Source organism: Oncorhynchus masou, chromosome 6, assembly GCF_036934945.1.
Source record: "Oncorhynchus masou masou isolate Uvic2021 chromosome 6, UVic_Omas_1.1, whole genome shotgun sequence".
Taxonomy (NCBI): Eukaryota; Metazoa; Chordata; class Actinopteri; order Salmoniformes; family Salmonidae; genus Oncorhynchus; species Oncorhynchus masou.
This window is the reverse complement of record NC_088217.1, coordinates 67358842-67382386: the sequence shown is the minus strand read 5'-3', so window position 1 is coordinate 67382386 and position 23545 is coordinate 67358842. Positions and strand designations below refer to the sequence as shown.

Here is a 23545-nt window from a genome sequence, read left to right as displayed (position 1 = left end):
TAACTTCACATGTTATTTGATGAAATGTTCTAAATTGCTCTCCGTTGCTCTTTGTCCCACCCAAAGCAAGTATTCTATTTGTGAGCAGTGAAAGATAAGTGTCACTCATATATATACTGTAATATTGGGCGATTTTAACAGGTTAGTCTAGGTGGGGCAAAAATAAGAAGGTTTTTGATGCATGCCAGCAAAGCCACTACACAACACACCACACCACTAAACAATACAATCAATTGTACTATAACAGTGATAAATGGTGCCCACAAACTGTTAGGGCCTACATAAAGATATCCCAACAGCAGAGCTTTCTTTTCAGCACCATGGAGTGAATCTGCTGAGCCTCATCTGGCAGGGAAACAGTTCATTCAGCCTCATTTACTGCCTTTTAAAAAACAGCTGATATGACTGACTTGCTTAAACAACATTTGATGTGGTTTCTACTGACAATTGATGTGTACAAACTAAGGTGTAAAGGGATGACGAGCAGATAAGAGGCAATCCGTCATTTCGATTAAGACATTAATGGGCGAGCTAGGACAGATGTAGTCAATACAACTATTTGTTCAACACTTTTGAAATACAGTACAGCGAAATGATTCAGAACATGGGCTGTTCTTACAGTTTTCTCCCTGTACACCAAGTCAAAGCCGTAGGATAAATAAAGGGGGCATAGAAGCAGACAATGAAAGCACTTACAACATTTAATGATGACATTTCTCTAAAACAGGCTATAGGTTGCATGTGCACCACCAAGTCAGAACAGTAGGCTAAGTTATAAGGAGGAAAGGGACCAAATTATTAGGGTGAGGCACATGGGCTATTATCAGCTTACTACACAACTTAGTATTACTTTCTTATAGCAGCTACAGTATACATATCTCCCTGATGTAAAAAAGGCTTAAATATAAATATACATATATTTGATTGATTGATATTACATCATTTATGCACCAGCATACAATACATTCTTGGACTCACCTTGTTGTACTGTGCTCACTTGAACAGGAAGGTGGGGCGGTGATCCTTCGTAGGCAAATTTTGTCATCACACTTTGTCATCATAGTCTGGGATTCTCTGGATTTATGGTGCTTCAAGAAAACCGGGGGAAAAAACAAGGTTGAATCATGACGGCAGTGATCTTCAGGCCGGAGCTCTAGAAAGAAGGCCGAGTTCCCGACTTGGAATTCCGAGTTGGATGACTGTTCAAAAAGTATTTTCCCAGTCAAGGATTGTTTTTTCCCCCAAGTACCCAGTTGTCTTGAACTCACTGAAGTCTGAGATTTCCCAGTTCCGAGTTTCCAGTTGTTTTGAACGCGGCAGAAGTCATGCTGGATTGACAGCATGGCCAATGTTGAATGTTTATAATTTTAAGCTTGGAAAGAGACCCTTAAACTCAGACTTAGACCACACACCCACTCCACTGAATAGCAGGCTGGTGATTGCTTTGCAACGCTTGCAGTTAGCCACTGGTCCTTCCAAACCACTCATTGTTGAATTTCCCCACAGAAAGCACTAGGCTGAAACAGCTGTATTTTGGAGCAGACTTACATTGTTTGCAAACTGATATGTGGCACGTATTAACGCTAAAATAACATGCAAAACAGGTAACACCTGACCGAAATGACGAGTCGCCACTGACTGTAACCTCAGTCTGATTATGTGTCAGTTACAGTGCCTTGCAAAAGTATTCATCCCCCTTGGCATTTTTCCTATTTTGTAGCATCACAACCTGTCATTTAAATCAATTTTTATTTGTATTTCATATAATGGACATACACAAAATAGTCCAAATTGGTGAAGTGAAAAAATCATCCAGCAGGACAATGACCCTAAGCATACTGCTAAAGCAACCCTCGGGTGGTTTAAGAGGAAACATTTAAATGTCTCTGAATGGCCTAGTCAAAGCCCAGACCTCAATCCAACTGAGAATTTGTGGTATGACTTAAAGATTGCTGTACACCAGCATTACCCATCCAAATTGAAGGAGCTGGAGCAGTTTTGCCTTGAGGAATGGGCAAAAATCCCAGTGCCAAGCTAATAGAGACATACCCCAAGAGACTTGCAGCTGTAATTCCTGCAAAAGGTGGCTCTACAAAGTATTGCCTTTGGGGGTGTTAATAGCTATGCAAGCTCAAGTGTTCTGTTTTTTTGTTTTATTTCTTGTTTGTTTCACAAGAAAAAATATTTTGCATCTTCAAAGTGGTAAGCAGGTTGTGTAAATCAAATGATACAAACCCTCCAAAAATCTATTTTAATTCCAGGTTGTAAGGCAACAAAATAGGATACATGCCAAGGTGGGTGAATACTTTCGCAAGCCACCCTACAGTATGTGTTACAGGATAATTAGGGTTATCCAAAGTTGTAAATTACAATAATTCCCTAGATGTTATACAGTATATATAGGCAATCTCGTGATGAAAAGGAAAATGGTCACAGTCATGTCTGCACCCAATTCCCTACATAGTGCACTACTTTTGATCAGGGCTCATAGGGCTCTGGTGAAAAATAATGCCCAATATAGGGACCATATCCACCGCACAAAAGGAAGATCATAGTAGGCCTTTCATTTGATTTTCTGAATTGACCCAATTTCGTTACCATTACAATCACCTCTGATACAGTCAATCAACCTCCCGACTGGCATAGAATGAGTAGATAATAAGAACATGACTAGAAGAGTAATAGATGATATTTCTATGCTGAGGAGCATGATTTACTCAGATTTCACAGAGTACAAACCATGTCAAATTATGATGAGCCTTCTGCATGAGTTGTTCAGTGAATGTGTCTGAGGCTCTGAGCCATGAATGATTATTGCATTGAGGGGGAATATGCAGCAGAGATGGTTAGTGCATTGAGGGGGAATATGCAGCAGAGATGGTCAGTGGCCATAGTAGTATTAACATTCCAATGGGACCCAGTTTACTACAGGTTAACCTGCTGCTAGCTACCAGTGGATAGGTGCTCTCCTTTACACTTAGTTTGGATTAGATTGAACTTTGGTAACACTTTACTTAAAGCCTTTAATGCATTGTGATGCAGTTATAATGCAATGTAAGACTTGTCATAAAGAGCATGTATGACTCACTAATAATGTCTTATCATAATCATCTTATAATGATCCTGACTAAATACTGTTCATTTTGAGTAAGGTGCATTAGGCCTACACCTGCAGGCTTTATTTGGTGCCTCTTCGGGTTTCAATGGCAAGTACAAGACATTCTCCTCTCAAAGTTGAGAGGGGCCTCTTCATAGAAGTGCGTCTTTAAATCAAGAGGGGCAAAGAAATTAATAAATCCTCTGATACAATCATTCTGAGCTTTGAGGGGGGCTTATCTGTAATTTATACTTCCTTTGAAGATGGAGCGCTTTCATAATGCAGTGATATGGATGGGTTGAGTTTCCAATGCCTAGGCCTGGGGGACTGGTGTATTAGGGGAACTTTGGGAATGCCCCACAAAATGTTTTTAATTAACCACCATCGAAATCAAAAATGTAAAGCAAATATAAAATACTTTTGTAATAAAAAACGTTTGAATATCAATGTGTCACTTGCTATGGATTAGATAAATGAGTACGCCTGGAATGTTGCTGTATTTTGGCAGGAAAATATCAAAGTAGGATTGGTGTGCCATTTCACATCCTGTTAAGTTCTAATTCATGGCCCCATAATATTGGCATATAAAACTGTGCTGTGGATGCCCTCTAGTGAGCCTCTTAGTTCAACAGTTTGGATTTCTTTCAAATCTATCAGCCAAAATAGATGATTATATCTGAATCAAGCGACGCACCCAATGTGTGTGACACAGTGTGTGTGTGACACAGTGTGTGTGTGACACAGTGTGTGTGTGACATAAGTGAATCACGGTGACTGACTCTTACTTTCAGTATACAAAAGGCCCCAGCAGATGGCAGCAATCACTAAGCTTGTCTTTAAAAAAAAAACGTGTTCACCTTTTAAAGGGAGAATGGTGATTTTGTTGTCATATAACACTACGCAGCCTAGGGATTGGGCTCCTATGTAGATTCGGCTACTTATAATGAACATATGAAAGTAAGAAAACTGAAAATAATATATAGTTTCAGTTATCATGGAATTATTGACCACATAAATAGTTAATGCATATCGTTTTCCCCTATTTGTGATATCTTTAGGCCCACAATTCCTTGTATGACGCAATTGCATATTGGTACATATGCGAAATATAAAATAAACATGCTTCTAAATATGAATAAAACAGCACCAATGTAACATGTGATACAATTTATGCTTATCCTTTTCTCATAATGGTAAATGTTGCTCTCTTTTTTTTCGTTATTTCAAGGGGATACCAACATTCAGAGGATCCCTGAATAGCCTTCGCGTTAGGACAAGGTGCTGGAAGTGACAGAGCGAAAGAAAAGACTCCAGCGCTAGAGCGGAAAAACCGTAGCAAGCTACAGTAACTGGCCATTCATTCGGAATCCTGTAGCATCTGTTATCATATCAGCATAAAACAAAACCTGAGCCCCGAAGTCAACTCGGAGCACTCTACTATCCGAAAGGTAAGCTGTAATATGATTTCCACAACATAGCATTTTAATTGCAGAGACGCAGTATTCTCCCAATCGTACTACGAGCGACTTGTCACTGCGGTTAGAAGTGCTGCTCAATGACCGAAGGATGACCAGAAAGCCAGACTCATATAGCTAGCTAGCTATTTCAGTTTGTTCTCGTTTTCATGTCATATCTCTCGTTAATAACAGCTATTACGGTAATGTTATTGTTAGCTCCACGAGTAGCAAGCAAGCTAACGTTAGTTAGCTAGCCGAGAAAGTACTGCATGTGACAGCTAGCGCGAACTAGTAAAGAATCGCGTACCGCAGCGGCCAAATGTTGCTAATAATCCATCTGACCTATCCAATATAATGGTTAGCTTGTCAGCGAGTCAGCTAACCTGGTGGTTTCAACCCGTTGAAATGCAAACGTACTGGCTTCCTTGTGATCCTTAAAAACACAGTGGCTAGTTATGAAGGGGGCTACTTTCTTGCTTGCTAAAATTGTCTGTTGTCGATTATAACGAGTGCGCGGTCAGACGAGAGTAACTAGCTAGCCATGTTATAGCCTTCCTCCCTACCGTTGACAGTTTTGCAGTAACATTAGCAAACCAGCCAGTGCAGGTTTTGTTGTCAACAGATGTCTATTGTTTCATGAAATCATAGCTCGGGATGCATTGATTTAATACTACTACAAATAATAATAGCTAACATTCTTTTGAATTTGATCCTTGGCATGATATGATAGAAGTGACAGTACTAGCTATGTCGCTTGAATTGCTGTTTGAAAGGTATCTAGCTGGCTAGAGGTGTTAGCACCTCCCCCCCAATCAAATATAATGAGTATGGTTAATCTGTACGAATCTAAAATACATGGCTCCGTTTGACACTGCATGGTATTGCCTAGTCTCAAATTGTTATCTACAGCCTGTATCATTTGATTGCCTTTTCACTAGATATATTTTGATAATTTGCAGACTTGTTTTTTTTATATATATATATTTTTTTACATAAAGCAATGTTACTACAATATAACTACACGTGAAAACGTATCAAATTAAAAGGTTTTGTGACCATGGTAATATATGTGCGGTGTCCTTTTGTGGATAAGTATGAAAAACACTTCCCCCACACTTTCCACTGTGAGAGATAGCTCACTATATGTTCCTAACTTCCAATAGCTCAGTGATTGGGTTGCTCAATACTGCCTTGGCTGCAATCCTCTGAGTAGATCTGAAAGAGTGCTTCTCTTACAACCCAGGAGATTTATTCAAACACCCAGAAATCCCCTTGGAAACAGTCCAGTGTACTCTGTAATTACAACTGTAGTCCACATTCTCTACAGTATACTTACTCTAAGGCATTTGGCTCAGGTACAGGTAACGTTGTGGTTGGTGCCATGACAACATAAAACATTCAGCTTTTGATGTTTAGTATCTTCTCTTGGAGGTTGTCTCTTTGTTATCCCCTTGGTAATGAAGAAGTGTGATTAAGATGGAGGACACTGGCATTTGTAATTGAGGTGATCTTGGATTTCTGTTTCTGTTCACCTCACTGCTTAGCTTATTATCCTGACCATCAAACGGCCATTGGGCCTGCAGTTAGCAGAGGTGAGCTGCTGGCTTCCTTGCCTTTTATAAAGAGCTCTTTCAAGTGACTTTGCTGCAGCTCTTGGGGAGTATAAATCTGCTTGAAAGGAGCTTTGCTCCAGTGGCATGCCTTGCTGCTGGCAAGATAAATCGTTGGGACCGCATCATTGGGCATGGCTGGAGATGACGGAGGGATGGGACGGAGGTGGGCTTGTTGATGGTTTCGCCCAGAGCCGCGGAAGATTAAGTCTCTCTCTGATTAAAGGGGTCCTACTCCTCACGGTCTGTACACACACACCACGGCCTCCCTCTCTTTGTGCCACCCACTCGCTGTGCTTGGTCACTGTGTTTGGCTAAAACCGCAGTATGGCCTAATACAACCTTCTGTTTAAATGGTTGGGCAGGTCCAAAGCTTCAGGTTTTTTAAGCCTCTGGTTTCCCTTAAAATGTCACATATCACTAGTGAATTCTGTTTGAGATGTAGGCTAATGTTTGTTTCGAGCATGTTTCGAGATTTTTTTTTGGAGGGATTGAAGATTGCCTCACCTAGGTGCTTTTTATTTATCCTTTATTTTACCAGGTAAGTTGACTGAGAACACTGTCTCATTTTCAGCAACGACCTGGGGAATAGTTACAGAGGAGATGAGGGCGATGAATGAGCCAATTGTAAACTGGGGATTATTAGGTGACCGTGATGGTTTGAGGGCCAGTTTGGGAATTTAGCAAGGACACCAGGGTTAACACCCCTACTCTTACGATAAGTGCCATGGGATCTTTAATGACCTCAGAGAGTCAGGAAACACGTTTAACATCCCATCTGAAAGATGGCACCCTACACAGGGCAGTGTCATTCAGATATTATTTTCTTTAGACCAGAGGAAAAAGTGCCTACTACTGGCCCTCAACACCACTTTCAGCAGCATCTGGTCTCCCATCCAGGAACTGAGCAGGACCAACCCTGCTTAGCTTCAGAAGCAAGCCAGCAGTGGTATGCAGGGTGGTATGCTGCTGGCATAGGTGCTTGTTTTTGTATCAAAGAGATGAGCTGTTTATGAATCCTTTTGAAGGGCAAGGTAGAGCTTGTAATTAAGCCTTTCATCACTTGATTAGGCTGTAGATTGAATCATATGATATGATCTCACTTTGTCAAGGCAGATGGAAAGGCTTGGGATAAATATACAGCAGTCAGTATTTTAACACTGGCTTGTATACCACACAACTTTCTATTAAAAGCAAATAGTTGCGTTGTTCAGCTTAGGCATGGAGGAACGCAAATAGGAGCTTTTAGCTCTGGACCGGATTCAATGCCTGTAATAGCACTGTTTATACCATATACATAACCTAGTCATTCTATTTTCAGTCATTCTACCTGGTCTTTGTTTATACAACATTGCAGATACCGCTCTGTCATTTCCTGGTTGCAAAAATGTTAATTGTTAGCCCAAGCCTTAATTTCAGTTTCTGTAACAAAACAAGCAACTATAATGTAGGGCCTCAGACTCAACTCTGGCCCTCGAAGCCAGTTCCACTGCTTTCTCCCATTGTTCGCCTCTAATCAGGGACTGATTTAGACCTGGCGAACCAGGTGGGTGCAATTAATTATCAGTTAGAACAGAACCAGCAGTTCTGTAGATCCAGCAAATCTACCACTTCTTAGACTTGCTTTCAATGACAAGTACAGATCTATAACTCACATTTCTATGTGAATTTGGTCAGGTCGCACAAAGTTTTATATTTTGCAGTTTTAACTTCTTCAGGAGTTGGTTCCTGTACAGGAACCAAATGAGCGGAAATTCCAGAGCGCCAACTAATTGTACTCATTAAAACTCAAACTTTCATTAAAATTCACATCCAGGGTACTCAAATCAAGCCACACTCGTTGTGAATATAGCTAACATGTCAGAGTTGTAAAATGCTTTTCGGCGAAAGCATGACAAGCTATTATCTGATAGCATGCAGCTCCCTGACAGACAGAAAGGGCACGTAAACAAACAAATTAGCTTAGCCGGCGCTACCAAAAACGCAGAAATAAAATATAAAACATTCATTACCTTTGACGAGATTCTTTGTTGGCACTCCTATATGTCCCATAAACCTCACAATTGGGTCTTTTCTTCGATTACAATCAGTCCATATATACCCAAAATGTCTATTTATGAACACCGTGAAATCCATGGAAAAATGCACGTTTCGCAACGTATTTTTAAAAATTCATAAAGTTGCCTATAAACTTTGACAAAACACTTCAACCTACTTCTGTAATCCAAGTTTAGGTATTAGTAAACGTTAATAAACGATCAAATTGATCACAGAGAGATCTGTATTCAATAGCTAGAAGTTTACAAAAAGAATTCCAGTTCCTCACGTACAGTTTTTTCTGTGGCGCACCTGAAGACCGGATGTGTTATTGACCAATCTAACCAATGATAAAGTGCCCTGGTAATCACAACACTGGCGACATCGTGTGGAATCTGTAGGAATTGCAACACAGTTCCATTATTTATGACAAGCCTTAGACAATACAAACACTGGCGGATGGATTTTCTCTTTGGAGATTTTGTGATGAGGTTTTCTTGCGATTGTGACAACTGAACTCGTTCTGTTATAGTCACAGACACCATTGAACCAGTTCTAGAAACTTCAGAGTGTTTTCTATGCACACATACTAATCATATGCATATACTATATTCCTGGCATGAGTAGCAGGACGTTGAAATGTTGCACGATTTTTAACAGAATGTTGAAAAAAGTAGCTCGATCTCAAACAGGTTTTAAGGAAGTCTACCTCCTGTGTTACAGGATGTGCTGCAGTACGGTTCAGTACTCAATAGTTTTTCATGACATTCTGCTCCAGTCAAATGATTAATGTCCTAGCACCCATACTGAGATCTAATGACACCCTTGGATAAAGTGCTCTTCTGTTTCTGCTCTGGTGGATCTCGAACACAATCAGCAGACCAGGATAATAGCTGCTTTCTGAACCTCTGGGGGTGTATTGCTTTGATTTAGTTAAATGGTCACTTGTTGCTACGCTCGTCCTGCTTGGGTTATTCCTTACATACAGACAAACAGTCCTGTGGCTATTACAGATCATCTTTATATTTCACTAACCTATCTTTCCAACGGCTGTGTGTTGGTTAAACCGATAGGCCTAATGTTTTTGTCACCTGAAAGCCATAAGTCCACAAACGAACGTTCCTCTGGGAAACATAAACTCAGTCTCTATTGTAACTATCATCTTATTACACAATGAATTCATGTTTCTGAGTATTGTTTTCCTCCTCACTGTTGTTCTTGAGATGAGACGCTTAACTGTGAAACTGAGCACTTTACGGTTCCTACAAGTCCTGACAGTTTTACTGCCGCTGGACCTGAACGGGTACTTGTGGGTTTGGGGTTAAGAGGATCACTGTCTAATACAACATCCCAATCAGTTTAACCGCTCGGCTCTCCATAGGCTTACAGGAGTGAGCAGCAGGCTCGGTCAAGAAACCAGAGACCAAGCGGGCCTCTGAAATGTGCCAGCCCTAGGAGAGCGGCCCGAGAGGAAACCATGTTTGATTTACTGTGTGCGGCAGTGCAGTCAACTGCCTCCTTTATTCAGAGGAGGTGGAGGGAACAGAAACGCTCTGTTGGTGCGCAATGCACAGTAAGGGGTTAACTACCCCACACAACTCTTTAACTCTGTGATGGTGTGTAGGGTTGGGGGCGTGGTTAACATTTGTCCTATTGTGATTATTTACCCATAAAACATTGTGATATACGATGCTATTCTTGGCAATTTCTCGCATGGAATAGCCTTCATTTCTCCAAACAAGAATGGACTGACGATTTTCAGAAGAAAGTTCTTTGTTTCTAGCCATTTTGAGCCTGTAATCGAAACCACAAATGCTGATGCTCCAGATACTCAACTAGTCTAAAGAAGGCCAGTGTTATTGCTTCTTTAATCAGAACAACAGTTTTCAGCTGTGCTAACATAATTGCAAAAGGTTTTTCTTATAATCAATTAGCCTTTAAAAATGATAAAGTTGGCTTAGCTAACACAACGTGCCATTAGAACACAGGAGTCATGATTGCTGATAATGGGCCTCTGTACGCCTATGTAGATATTCCATAAATAATCTGCCATTTTCAGCTACAATAGTCATTTACATCATGAAACAATGTCTACACAGTATTTCTGATCAATTTGATGTTATTTTAATGGACAAAGAATGTGCTTTTCTTTCGAAACAAGGACATTTCTAAGTGACTCAAGTTTTGAAGTGTGTGTGCGTGCGTATGTCCCAGACTGTGGTGCTGTGTTGAACCAGGCTTGGGCAAGAGGCCAGTGGCAGGATGGCCCTGCCTGGCTGGTGGGGTGACCGTCACAGATTGGTCACGGTGCTGCGCCTGCCCGCGTCACGTGTGTGTGTGGTGCCAACCGCTTGAGAGCAGAGACTGCAGGGAAATGGTAGCTCAGCCGATGAAGGGGAGGGCAGGTGGGAACTGGAGCTTATTCAGTTTGGTACAATGATAAGCCTATCATTTTGCAGGTAGAAATGCAGGCCTAATGACTAGAGCTGACGCATAGGCCTGTGCCTTATTCTACATGACAGATACTCATGTCTGGTCTACACCAGTGCATTTATATATGTTCTACACCAGTGCATTTATATCTGAATGATCAGTAACTGCACTCTTCTTCTGAGGAAGTGGTGATCTCTGTCTCTCACTTGCTCTCTCCCTCAGCACCACCACTGTCATGTGGTGTCGGGAACAGCCTGTTTTGATCGTCTCACTCATCACACTTAGTATTAAGTTACCCATCCCGTGCCATAGTGTTGCTGTTTTGTCTACAAAGGACACAATGCAGTTGCCTGGTTAAACCAGACCGAAGTTAAATACGCAGTGGTTTTTCTGGTCGCATAGTCGTTTGCTACAACACCCTGCTGAAACAAGAAGCAGCAAAGTTTCATAGCTTTGTCAAAAGTTAATGTTACCACTGAAACGGACTCAACTGCATGTGTCATCTTTTTGAATGCCGTCTTCAGTCAGCTGTTCGCTCCACAACACAAAAATCTAAGCTGGATAGTTTACCTCCTCTCGTCTTTTCTTATATTGTCAGTTAAATGTAAACCAGGCTTTCTTTTACTTTGCTGATTTGGGTAAAGTTTGTCGACTTGAATATGACGTATGTGTGTGTGTATATTTTTATATATATATATATATATATATATATATATATATATTTTTTTTTTTAAAATACGGTTTGGACTGTTATTTTCATGAATGTCTTCATCCATAATCGTCAATTACACTGTCACATCCCTAGGCCTACATGATAACATCTTTTGTCCAAAGAATAAACCGATTAATTTGATATAGACTAGATTAATCGGTTCCACAGATAAATCGGCGATATTATGTACATAGAATACACATGTCTGCTCATTTGCGGTCATACATTATTTATTTTTTTATTCAATGAGTTACCTGAAGAGGACTGCTCATTGAACATCATTCAGACCTAGGTCACAACGTGAGAGATGGTAGGCATTGGTGGTTTGACAGTGCGTTGCTTGCCACAGCCAACATATTTGAATAAGTAAATAATGAAACGTACACTTCTCCAAGCAAGCAGCCCTGTCCTCATCACATTCTTAACGTTATCTGGCCAGCAAGGTAATTAGCTAGCTAACAGAGTTTTTTTTTTTTTTTTTTTTTTTTTTTTTTTTTTTTTTTTTTTTTTTTTTTTTTTTTTTTTTTTTTGTGCTAACACTGGACTGGCGCCAAAGTGAACACTTGTCCTTGATACAAAGATAACGATGTTACTGTCTCGGCCTATTATGTTAGCTAGTGGGCTTATTTAGTTAGTTTTCCGCAATCTGCAAAAAGCAAGGCAGTTAGATATGTCCCGTCATTCAGGCCATGTGCTTGTATTCATGATGAGATAAGTAGCTAAAGTTAGCTAGCTAGCTAAATTGGAACCTGTGCGGTTAGCATTTTCCTGCATAAATGTTTTTAGTCATTCCATTTGCAGTTGAAATGTATAGCCAATGCATTTTGTATTGAGAAACAGTGTCATGTACGTGTGGTTTCTGTAGGAAAATATTGTTGTAAGGAACAGCTAGCTTGTGGTCAGTGGATATCCTGTAAACCAGTGTTTCCCAACCTATTTCGGTTATTGCACCACCAATTGCATTTTACTCTGAAGTATCCCCTCATGCATTTTACAAGTCGGACTATGGTCTCATGAGGCTTCTCAAGTACCCCATGTGGATAGGCCAATTACCCCTGGTTGGGAACCACTGCTGTAAACCACAGATGAAATGTACATTTTTATATTCAGTTGAGAAATCATAATTTAGAATATCTTTTAATCTTTTGGAGCACAATTTGTGTAGAAAAAGGTCTGTTTTTCATTCCATTTCTAAAAAACAATATATTGGCAGATTTATCAATAATCGGTGACTTTTGCCACCCTAAAATCGGTATCGGAACCAAAAAATCCCATATCAGTAGATCTCTAGCAGAATTGCATTCTTGTGTAAAGAAATCTTCATAATGACAACGCAAAATACATTGTGTTAAAAGCCAATCGGAGGTGTTTTTGGGCAGAGTGTTGGCCTATTATGCTGTGTGCCGTTCACACCAGTAAGGTATGGCCGTTTGTCTGGACTAGAGGTGGGAATTAATAATTGAATGGAGGCCCTGCCGAGTGTGAAGAAGTAGCCTATTAAGATGCGCAGTCACACTCGTCTCCATGACAGCATGGCCATCGTCAGTTTCACTTCTCCATTACCTCAGACTGCTGCCTGGACGCTTCAAGGGCTGTGTAGAGGAACATACCGGTACCAACTTGAGGCTATAGTCTTACAGTTTTAAAGTGTTAGGGAATGTCATTCCTATGCCTTACATTTGGCTCAATCAACACCTGTACATGTTGGATTGGACATTTTTTTTAAGTCACCTGATTCTGACTTAGTTTTAGGTGGGAAATGCAGCCTGGGATTATTTATTTTTTTCTTCTCATTCTGATCCATTATTGATGTAACCTACAGTGGGGCTAAAAAAGTATTTAGTCAGCCACCAATTGTGCAAGTTCTCCCACTTAAAAAGATGAGAGGCCTGTAATTTTCATCATAGGTACACTTCAACTATGACAGACAAAATGAGAAAAAAAATCCAGAAAATCACATTGTAGGATTTTTAATGAATTTATTTGCAAATTATGGTGGAAAATAAGGGGCAAGGGTGTCAATATATTTATCAGTGGGAAGTAGCCTATGATGTTGATGATTATCATGGCTTTTTGGTTGTTGTGATGTTAAAAGTATGTTTGATTTATTATGTTTCTTCAGACATTGTGTTGTATTATGATTGGGAGCACACAGACTACTAGTCTAGCTCTTTCTGACCAAACTAGGGTATTGACATAGCCCATAGGCTTGTTTATACGCCTACCTATGTGAGCACACAGTATTTTGTGATCTGACAACTGTATAAGCCTAAAAATAATCACAGCTGTTAGCAGCAGTTGGGTTTCTCAGCCCATCCAGAGATCAATTGAGTGTGTGTGGGTTCCAGCCATTTAAAACGACAATTCAGTCATTTGTATGTCACCCACTCCAACGGTGGTGGTTGTATTGCATATTGTGAAACCGAAGCTGGCTGTCAGCACGCAGGGTTTCATAGGCGCTGTTGGGTGCCAGAAGGCACCCTGCCAGCCAAACAAAGTTCCTGAGTTAGAAACCTGAGAAATTAGTCTGTATTCTGTAACGCCTCCCTTCTATAGAACAGGGAGGCATTGTGACAGTCAGCGAGCACATTGGGGGTTTCTGTTAAAGTTTCAGGGTCTTGTGCATTTAGGGCACAAGCACATCATAGAAAAGCGTTTTGCAACAGCACACACAAATGTGCGTTTCTTATTGGACAAGTTCAGAAAGTAGCGACCTCCCCGTTTCACTCCGATTTGTGTCCTCATGCCTTTTGAACAAGAACCCGATCTATGTTGACACAGGATCATGTCTGTAGTGACCCCCAACCCTTCTCCTTTTCTCTCCTTATCGGCGGATAATGGCAACTCGTAACTCAGTCTCATAGAACCCAGACCTGTGAGAGACAGTTGGCGTTATCAATGCAGCAGATTGCAGAAGTAGGTTTGAGAATATAAAGCGCTGTGCAGAGATTTTGTTTTTCAAGCCCGAATGCTTCATTTCTTTTGCACTGTATCACGTTCGAGATGATAAAAGTCCAGCATTAGGTGTTAGCAGAAGAAAAAGATTGACTTGACTACATTTTGAATTGATTTGAGTCATTTGACTTTTTCCTTATCCCATCCTTCATGACTTGTGAAATGGTCTTGATAGTCTAAAAACTGGTGACAATGGCAACACAGACGTAGACGTTTTCAATAGAAAAAGCCCATAAATTTGTCAGGGCTGGTACGCCTAAATATCCAAGGAACATTGGCACGTAACGGTGTTGAGATTCTGTCAGAAGTATTGCGCTGCCTGTGAAATTTCACTGCTGGAGGAAAGACTGCTCATGTATTGCAGCGCTGACCCATTTCCCAGGGATCATTTGGAAGGGGAAAGAGAGCCTTTTATGATCCTGCCTTTGAGTTGCATGCAAAGGTGCCGTCAGTCAGTTATCCACTGCCTCATCCCTGGGCCTGTATTCATAAAGCATCTCAGAAGTGCTGATTTTAGTATAGTTTTGGCTTTTTTAATCACAATTAGTAAGAGGGGGGACCTGATCCTAGATCAGCGCTCCTACTCTGAGATGCGTTGTGAATACCGGCCCAAAGGTTTTCATTTTCCTTTTTATAATATGTCTCGAGACATTTTATATCTTCAAGTGGGCCTGCTAACAGAGAAAGCCCTTTGGCGATTCAGAAAATGATTTATTTAACTGCTTCTGAAATGCTCAAGGCCTGTTACTATCTAATCCTCATCAAAGTGTTACAATCTGATGCTTGATAATTGACAAAGCTTTGTGGCAACTGATCTGAATAAATACAGCAATGCAAGGTTTCCCTCATTCTAGAATATCATGGAGCTTATTGGGCCTCTAAATAACAAGTTGAAGCTGTTTCACACATTAATGAAGCCCAAACTTATTGACGTGAGTGTGTTTGTCCCAACATTGAGGTTCAGAAACACATCATATCTGTAGCTAGATTGATCTGTTGTTTTTGGAACATGGTGTGTCTGTCTCAGCTGGCAGCATCACAGGGTGCAAGCAGTCATTACCGTGTGGTAATGCATCTCTGTGGCTACTCTGTTCACTTCCTATAGCTAGCAGGGGGGCTTCATAGCTCAGGTCCTTGGGGATCACAGCCCTGCTGGTTTTTGGTTAAACGGTATAGACTTATTTCAGGAACGACGCGATCGGTAGGGCATAATGTTCTGATACAGAGGGAGGAATCATGCCAGCTCTTCATGATATTTGTAGATCTGCAATGTTTAGCTTGTTACAGCCTGTTTAGCAGAGGGCATGTTTTGCGCTCTCTAGCAAATTAGTAACATCAATAGATCAAGAGCCCCAGAGAATTCAATCCAAATCATTGCCCTTGTTCTGAAATCCACACTAGCATATCACTTAGAATACAACGCTTTATTCTAAGTGGTAGGCAGCCAATGCTGCTCGTATGGACTTTGGACAAAAGACATTGTGAGTCGGGCCACCCTACAGCCTGCCCTGGATCTTCCCGGTGTCCTCTCCGTTGCCACCTGTTCTGTCATCCCGAGCCACACCGCACGGGCTCCGTTAGCGTCTGCCGACCCCAGACCATCGGCCAACCTGATGGGATTAGAGCTCTGATGAAAGGAGACAGTAGGGGAGCACTGTGTGCCTCCTATGAATAATTATATTTTATTTCAGTGCCTGGCCTTTCAACAGAGCCAAAGTTACCTGGGAGCTGCTGTCTCCCTCTATCTAGCTGCTTCTGCTGCAGTAAATGGCTAGCCTCGTAAGCCAAGGGTTTGGGAGGAGGGCCACACCAACACTAATGGCTAGCCATTGTCTCAAATATATTTTACTCAGTGAGGCCAAAGATGTAGGTCTATAGTTTCAGGCAGCACTGCCATTAGAATTTTTGGCAGCGTTTTACAATCTGGCATGAAAAAAAGTAAACGTGAGAAGCGTTTCGGCCGATCGAATGCATAAACAGGCCTATATTATTTTTGTAAAAACATTTTTTTTGTAAAGGAACTCAGTCCGGCTTTAAGAATGCACAAGTTGCAATTTGGAAACTGGGTAGTGCATCATCAGTTCCTATTTTTAACCTTTATTTAACGGCCTAGGAACGGTGGGTTAACTGCCTTGTTCAGAGGCAGAACGACAGATTTTTACCTTGTCAGCTCGGGGATTCGATCAACCTTCCGGTTAGAGTGCAAGGCTCTAACCACCTGCCTTAGATTGCACTCCACGAGGAGCCTGCGTGGCAGGCTGACTACCTGTTACGCGAGTGCAGCAAGAAACCAAGGTTAGTTGCTAGCTAGCATTAAACTTATGTTATAAAAAACAATGAATCTTAACATAATCACTAGTTAACTACACATGGTTGATGATATTACTAGTTTATTTAGCATGTCCTGCATTTCATATAATCGGTGCGGTGCCTGTTCATTTCTCATCGAATCACAGCCTACTTCGCCAAACGGGTGATGATTTAACAAGCGCTTTTGTGAAAAAAGCACTGTCGTTGCACCAATGTGTACCTAACCATAAACATCAATGCCTTTCTTTAAAATCAATACACAAGTATATATTTTTAAACCTGCATATTTAGTTAATATAATTTATTTTAACTAGGGAAATTGTGGCACTTCTCTTGCGTTCCGTGCAAGCAGTCAGGGTATATGCAGCAGTTTGGGCCGCCTGGCTCGTTGCGAACTGTGTGAAGACCATTTATTCCTAACAAAGACCTAATTAATTTGCCATAATTGTACATTGTTATGACATAACATTGAAGGTTGTGCAATGTAACAGCAGTATTCAGACTTAGGGATGCCACCCATTAGATAAAATATGGAATGGTTCCGTATTTCACGTTTTTGAAATGATAGTTTCTGTGTTATTATGTTATTATTAAGTCTATGATTTGATATTTGATAGAGCAGTCTGACTGAGCGGTGGTAGGCAGCAGCAGGCTCATAAGCATTCATTCAAACAGCATTTTCGCTGTGCTTCAAGCATTGAGCTATTTATGGCTTCAATCTTATCGACTCTCGAGATTAGGCTGGTGAAAGGGTTCACCAAACTAATATTTGAAAATAAATATGATTTTACTGCAAAATGCACACACTTTAAGAATACTACTGGAGTGAATACAAAGTGTTATGTTTGGGGCAAATCCAATACAACACATTACAGAGTACCACTCTTCATAGTGGTGGCTGCATGATGTTATGGGTATGCTTGTAATCGTTAAGGACTGGGGAGTTTTTCAGGATAAAAATGAAACGGAATGGATCTAAGCACAGGCAAAATCCAAGAGGGAAACCTGGTTCTGTCTGCTTTCCACCAGACATTAACTCACTTTTCAGCAGGACAATAAACTAAAACGCATGGCCAAATCTACTCTGGAGTTGCTTACCAAGAAGATAGTGAATGTTGCTGAGTTACAGTTTTGACTTAAATCTGCCTGGAAATGTATGGCTACTGTTGCCTACTACTCCCCCCACCCTCCCCCGGCAGAAAAAAACGCAGCAGCCCCACCCCCAAACTACTTCCAGCTGCTATGACTAGGCCAAAGTCATTAATCATCGAATAAGTTTGTAGCTAAAAATTTCCTGACAGTAGTTTTTTAAAGGATCGGACCCGTTTTCTTTACATTTTTGCCTAAACTAACATACCTAAATCTAACTGCCTGTAGCTCAGGACCTGAAGCCTGGATATGCATATTCTTGATACTGTTTGAAAGGCAACACTTTGAAGTTTGTGGAAATGTGAAATTAATGTAGGAGAATATGACACATTAGATCTGGTAAAAGATAATACAAAGAAAAAAAACGTGTTTTTTTTGGGAGGGTTTTGTTCCATCATCTTTGAAATGCAAGAGAGAGGCCACAATGTATTATTCCAGTATAGGCTCAATTTAGATTTTGGCCAATAAATGGCAGCAGTGTATGTGCAAAGTTTTAGACTGATCCAATGAACCATTGCATTTCTGTTTGAAATGTTGTATCAAGTCTGCACAAATGTGCCTAATTGGTTTATTAATACAGTAATACAACTGCACTTGCCTCAAAAAATAGCATGGTATTTTTCACTGTAATAGCTACTGTAAATTGTTATTGTTACTTACAACATCATGCTAATCACATTAGCGCATGTTAGCTCAACCATCCCACGGGAGGGACACTGATCTTGTAAAGGTTAAAATAAGTCCCCCTGAGTTTGTTTCTGACCCAAGATGGTAGGCTTGGCCTAAGAAGTCTTTTAAATAGAAGCTAAATATAATCGTTTTTTTCCCCCCCCTCCCCAGTCGCTCACAAAGAAGCAGTTGGATTGGCCTCGGTTTCCTCCCCGAAGCAAGTTTGGTTTACCATGGTAATGTCTTATGTTAGCCCCCTGACCTTGGCCTAGCTGTGACGACAGAAGGTCAATGCTACCCCCACAATAATGACAAGCCAAATATACATAAATGCACACACATTGTTTTGGTAATGCATGAACATTACCTTTTGAGCTAGTGCGGTGGGAAAAGAAACAATAGTCAGTGCATACTGCATAATGCCCTTCATATCCAATTACTAGCAACCTTGGTTTGAGGGTATGGTGTGTATCCCCTAGGAGTTTGTGCAGAAACCTGAGGAGCCTGACTGAACAGACCATGGATGTAACTAGCTTCCTTAGCTGGCCTGTGGAGGAGGAGGAGGAGGATGATGATGAAACAACACGTACATGTATCCCCACAGTGTGAAGGACACCTAGGCTTAAGGCTGCCTGTCTACATCCTAAATTAAGCCCTATTCCCCCCATGTAGTGCACTACTTCTGACTAGCCCTGTGAATACATATGCTGCAATAGAATGGAGCGATATGGACAAACATCCATATCACAATAAATTGGCTGAATTATCACGATACCGATATGTTGAACGATAAATGTATAACTTTAATGTGGATCAGTTACTTCTTTACATTACCCATACAAATGCTACTACTACTTTGCATGTTGTAGCCGTCAATTGTCCCATTTTACAAAGTGCCCTTTCTTTCATTTCAAACTTTCCGTTTCTCTAGTGTAGATTACATGTCGTAACTCTCCATATTAGCGGCCTTATTTCGAACGTTTCATTTCTCTAGTGTAGGCTTGCTTATCATCGCTCTCCTCTCTCCCCTTCCATTTCTCTCTCCCTCAACACATTGCTTTCACTAAGAGGCTTATGAAGGTCTTATGGTTAGCGAGAGTTTTCGGGTGCCTTACGAAATAGCCTCACCTCTTGGCTGAAGATGACGGGCAAGAAGGATTGCCATTTCACACGAGAGCGAAACGTCCTGTTTTTCTCCATCCTTGAGTGGGCAGGTATACTGTTTTTTTTTTTGTTTTTTTTTCTCTAAACTGTATCACTGAAATATTTACAAGTCCCAACTCCTCGTACCTCTACTAAAGTTGACTTGCGGTATGGTTTTGTGTCATGGAAAGTTTTTTTGGGGGCCGGTAGTCCTAAGGGTAACCTGCCCACTCATTCAGTTTCTTGTAGCCAAGCTATTGGCATAATAGTATTCTTGTGAAAATCATTACACAGTAGACCTTACAGGTTTGAACATAGACAGAGACAACATAAAATACAATTTCGCTTTCTTTAAGATGTTTAACAGAAATTTAAGTAGGCTTAACTCTGAAGAGAGACTGGGTTGGGTTATATTTCCCTGTGGAGACAATGTGATTATTCACCATTTTCACTTCACGCTGACTGCATCTTTTTTTTTGCATGAGAATCTTCTTAGCAGCAGGGATTTGTCAGCTTTGATACATTTTGTTTGTCTCTCTCCGTTTAGTTCTTGGCACACGTTTCAGGGCGCAGTTCTAGCTCCTGCTGTTTAATCGAAACAAACCTGAATCAAAGTGGTCCCATTTTATAGCAGGTTGTTTGTAACGCATTGCAGCAAGGACAGAAGGTTGTCTATAGTGTGTGTTTGTGTGGTGTGCACATGGTTTTTGGATGCAGATGGCAGAGACATAAGGGTTATCCATGAGTTCATCTGACTTTACGTAAGTAGGAAAAGAGCTTAGTTGCCAAAATCTCGGACTATCCCTTTAAAAGCTCATCTTGGCAAAGTGTGGCGCTGTGCAAAATGAATATAGGGGAAACATTGGATGGCTATAGCTACAGTAGCTAACACCCGCCTTGGGAATGCACATGTAAATACTCCTCCTTTTGCTTCTGGAACTGCGGTGTTTTCTGACTCTTGAGTGCCTCTTAACAGCCTTATCTCTCCTCCTCTCTTACAGAATGCAGCTTGGCCAGTCAACCCGGTGGGAGTGACTGATAAAGATGGGCCAAAAAAGTAGAGCCCACTGGTGAGGAGTGGTGAAGAGTCCAAACAGAACCATAGCGGCTAAACTACCCCGAGCGCCACCATGCCCCGCCTCCCCTTCTGAACTCTCCTGCCACTCCGACTCAGTCCCTTCCACCCCCTGTCCCTCACGCACAGACACAGTCACTCTTGCCAGTCGAGCTGCGGGCCGCGCTCGCCATGGCCTCGGCCTACCTGTGGAAGCTGTCGTCCCAGAAGCTGGGCTTCTTCCTGGTGAGCTTTGGCTTCATCTGGGGCATGATGCTGCTCCACTTCACCATCCAGCAGCGGGCCACGCACGAGAGCAGCACCATGCTGCGACAGCAGATCCTGGAGCTCAGCAAGCGCTACATCAAGGCCCTGGCCGAGGAGAACCAGAGTGTCATGGACGGGCCCTACGTGGGAACCATGACGGCCTATGGTGAGTACCGAGCACTGCGCAAGTAGTGTTCTCCGTCCTTTTTGTGCTCTCTTTAAAATAGAATGACTCCACTTTGCAAAGCGGTGGTTGTGAGAACTATGAATTTGCTCAATGGTACACTGGGAATGTTCCATTCATTCACTTGGTATGTTTTATTGAATGGAATTCTGATTTGACTGTTGTTGGTAGTGCTGCAATATTTGATCAACCTCAGTTAGAGAACACACTGCTATTGAATAAGGATAGGCTGAATTGATTTACTATGTAGGCTAAGTAGAAGTGCCTTTTTAAAGTCAAAATAGCCAGCCCTATACATCCTCTGACATACAGATCATACAAAATGCATAATGTAGGCTGTTTATAAGTGTTTTATATTTTAATTGTATCGTGGTTGTAATGCAACCATAGACAATGGGGAAGACAAGAAAGAGGATGTAAAAAAATGTAAATTTTGTCTACAGCAAGGTGCTGCCTCATTGGATAGAGGAAAGTAAAACATTAGGGGGCTAGCCAGCCAGTAACTTGATACGCTGATGCAGCTGCTTTCCGCCATAACCTATTAACGCCCCGCAAACAGCCGTCAATAACTTATTCACGCCGTTAATAGACCCGTTTGGGTCAATGAGGGGCTGCCTTAGAAACATGAGATTGGAATTGATTACGCTGAACACATTCTAATGGACGGCGAAAAACCAGAAGATGCTGTAAAATGACCAGGCAACCAACCAACCATCACTGGTCCCGGAAAGTAGCTCTCTGAAAAGGCCACGCCTAATATGATTGGTCTTAAGACTCTCTTAGCCTGTAAAAATTCAATTTACCGGCGTTTGTCAGGCAGGAAGCCTCCCGCCTATCTCAGAAACACCGAGTAGGCCTATCAACCTCCGTTCTTCTGCCACAGTCTGCTAATCGCCAGACCTCAAAGAGTACTGACTGGCGAACACGGAGCATTTAGCTGCTCCTTGTTCCCCTTAGGGTCTGTGTTAAAACATTGATGCAGAGTGTTGAAGCATCTGCCTTGGTGAAACCCTTGGTCGTACAGATCCGGGACGCGTTCCAAATGGCATCCTATCCCCTACTTACTATGGGCCCTGTCAAAAGTAGTGCACTAAATTAGGAGTAGGATGCCATTTGTGACGCAACCGAGAAGTCTGTTGTTCTAGCAGCCCATTGCTCTCCTACCTGTTTTTAAAGGACCTGGATGAGGGTGTTGAAAGAAATCCTAAGCTTTATCCCAGACCGGTATAATGATATCAGCTCAATGTAATGGGCTAATTGCTTAATCATGTCATTAATTATCTCCAGAAAAGCATGAAATGAGTTGTTGCTGCAAACACTGTTATTCGGGAGGCAATGAGACAAAAGATCTGTGATATGATCTCTTCAGAACAGATTCATAATATTCTGTCAATTGCCTGAACTTTAATTCAAATGAATAAACTTCATTAATGCACCAAGTGGAGTAAATGTTTATATGATGTAATAATGTCAGTATATAACAGATTTTTTTTTTTTTTTTAAATCCAGCTGTAACGAACTAGAACATTACATTGGACAAGGCAGTCTTTCCCTAGTTTGATTTTCCAGGCGGGCGCAAAAGCTCCCAAAGCAACATCCACGCCCCCTGGCATCGAAAATGCAAATGGGGGGCAGTTGAATCTAAAACCCTGTTTTGGCAACAAAACTAGCCGTTGAAACCAGTGCCAGATATATGCATTGGTAGAGAAAACATTCATATTGAGTCAGAAGATGTTGTTTGGGGCATTGTGTCCTGTCTTGACCTAGGTCTAAAGAACCAGTCTGGAACCAGTTTATAATGGACTGGATGAAACCAGTTTCCCAGTTTGTTTTGTTTTCTCTCATTTGAACACGTCTCAATCTTAATGTACTTCTTGAGACTGGAACACTGTTTACTCTCTGCCATAGAAACATAATAATACGGTCTAGGAAGCCTTTTTAAAAAAAATGCTTTTGATTAAATAAAAGTACTAAGGGGAAAAATTGCCTCATGCTGCAGGATTTGTACACTCTCTGCAGATCTAGGATTCATCTCGATATGACATTAACGCATTTAAGGGGAATTATGGCTTCCTCTCTGCTCTCAGTAAATTACCCATAAAATCTGAGTGCACGTTAATTAAATATTGTATCAAGACTGAATCGGTCTGGTGGTTTATGTGGTGCACTGAACATTGTTTATTAGTTTGAGTAGATTGAAATTTGGACTGAAAAGAGAGAAGCATTGAACTCAACAATTCCAGCCAACCTGTTTCCACTCTTTCCTTTTGTGAGAAGAGGTTATAAAGTTTATAAATATCTAGATTGACGAAAACCCATCTTTCATAAAGCATGTTGATGAGTAAGTTAAGAAATTAAGAATGAAAGGGAGCTTATTTTATAGGAATAGGTCATGCCTTTCATTAAATAGCAGAAAACAAATGATTTAGTCGACGTTCATACCGGTTATAGACTATGGCGTTATTGTA

General features: G+C 41.2%; 1 protein-coding gene across 1 annotated transcript in view; it reads left to right on the top strand.

Moving 5' to 3' along the window:
* Nucleotides 1-4373: 4373 nt before the first annotated feature.
* Nucleotides 4374-23545, top strand: part of LOC135542474 (alpha-1,6-mannosylglycoprotein 6-beta-N-acetylglucosaminyltransferase A-like) — a 115505-nt gene continuing 96333 nt past the window's right edge. Inside the window, exons 1-2 of the mRNA XM_064969432.1 lie at nucleotides 4374-4545; nucleotides 20574-21059. Coding sequence (XP_064825504.1) covers nucleotides 20819-21059 — 241 coding nt within the window. The 5' untranslated portion in view covers nucleotides 4374-4545; nucleotides 20574-20818. The remainder of the gene's footprint in view (nucleotides 4546-20573; nucleotides 21060-23545) is intronic.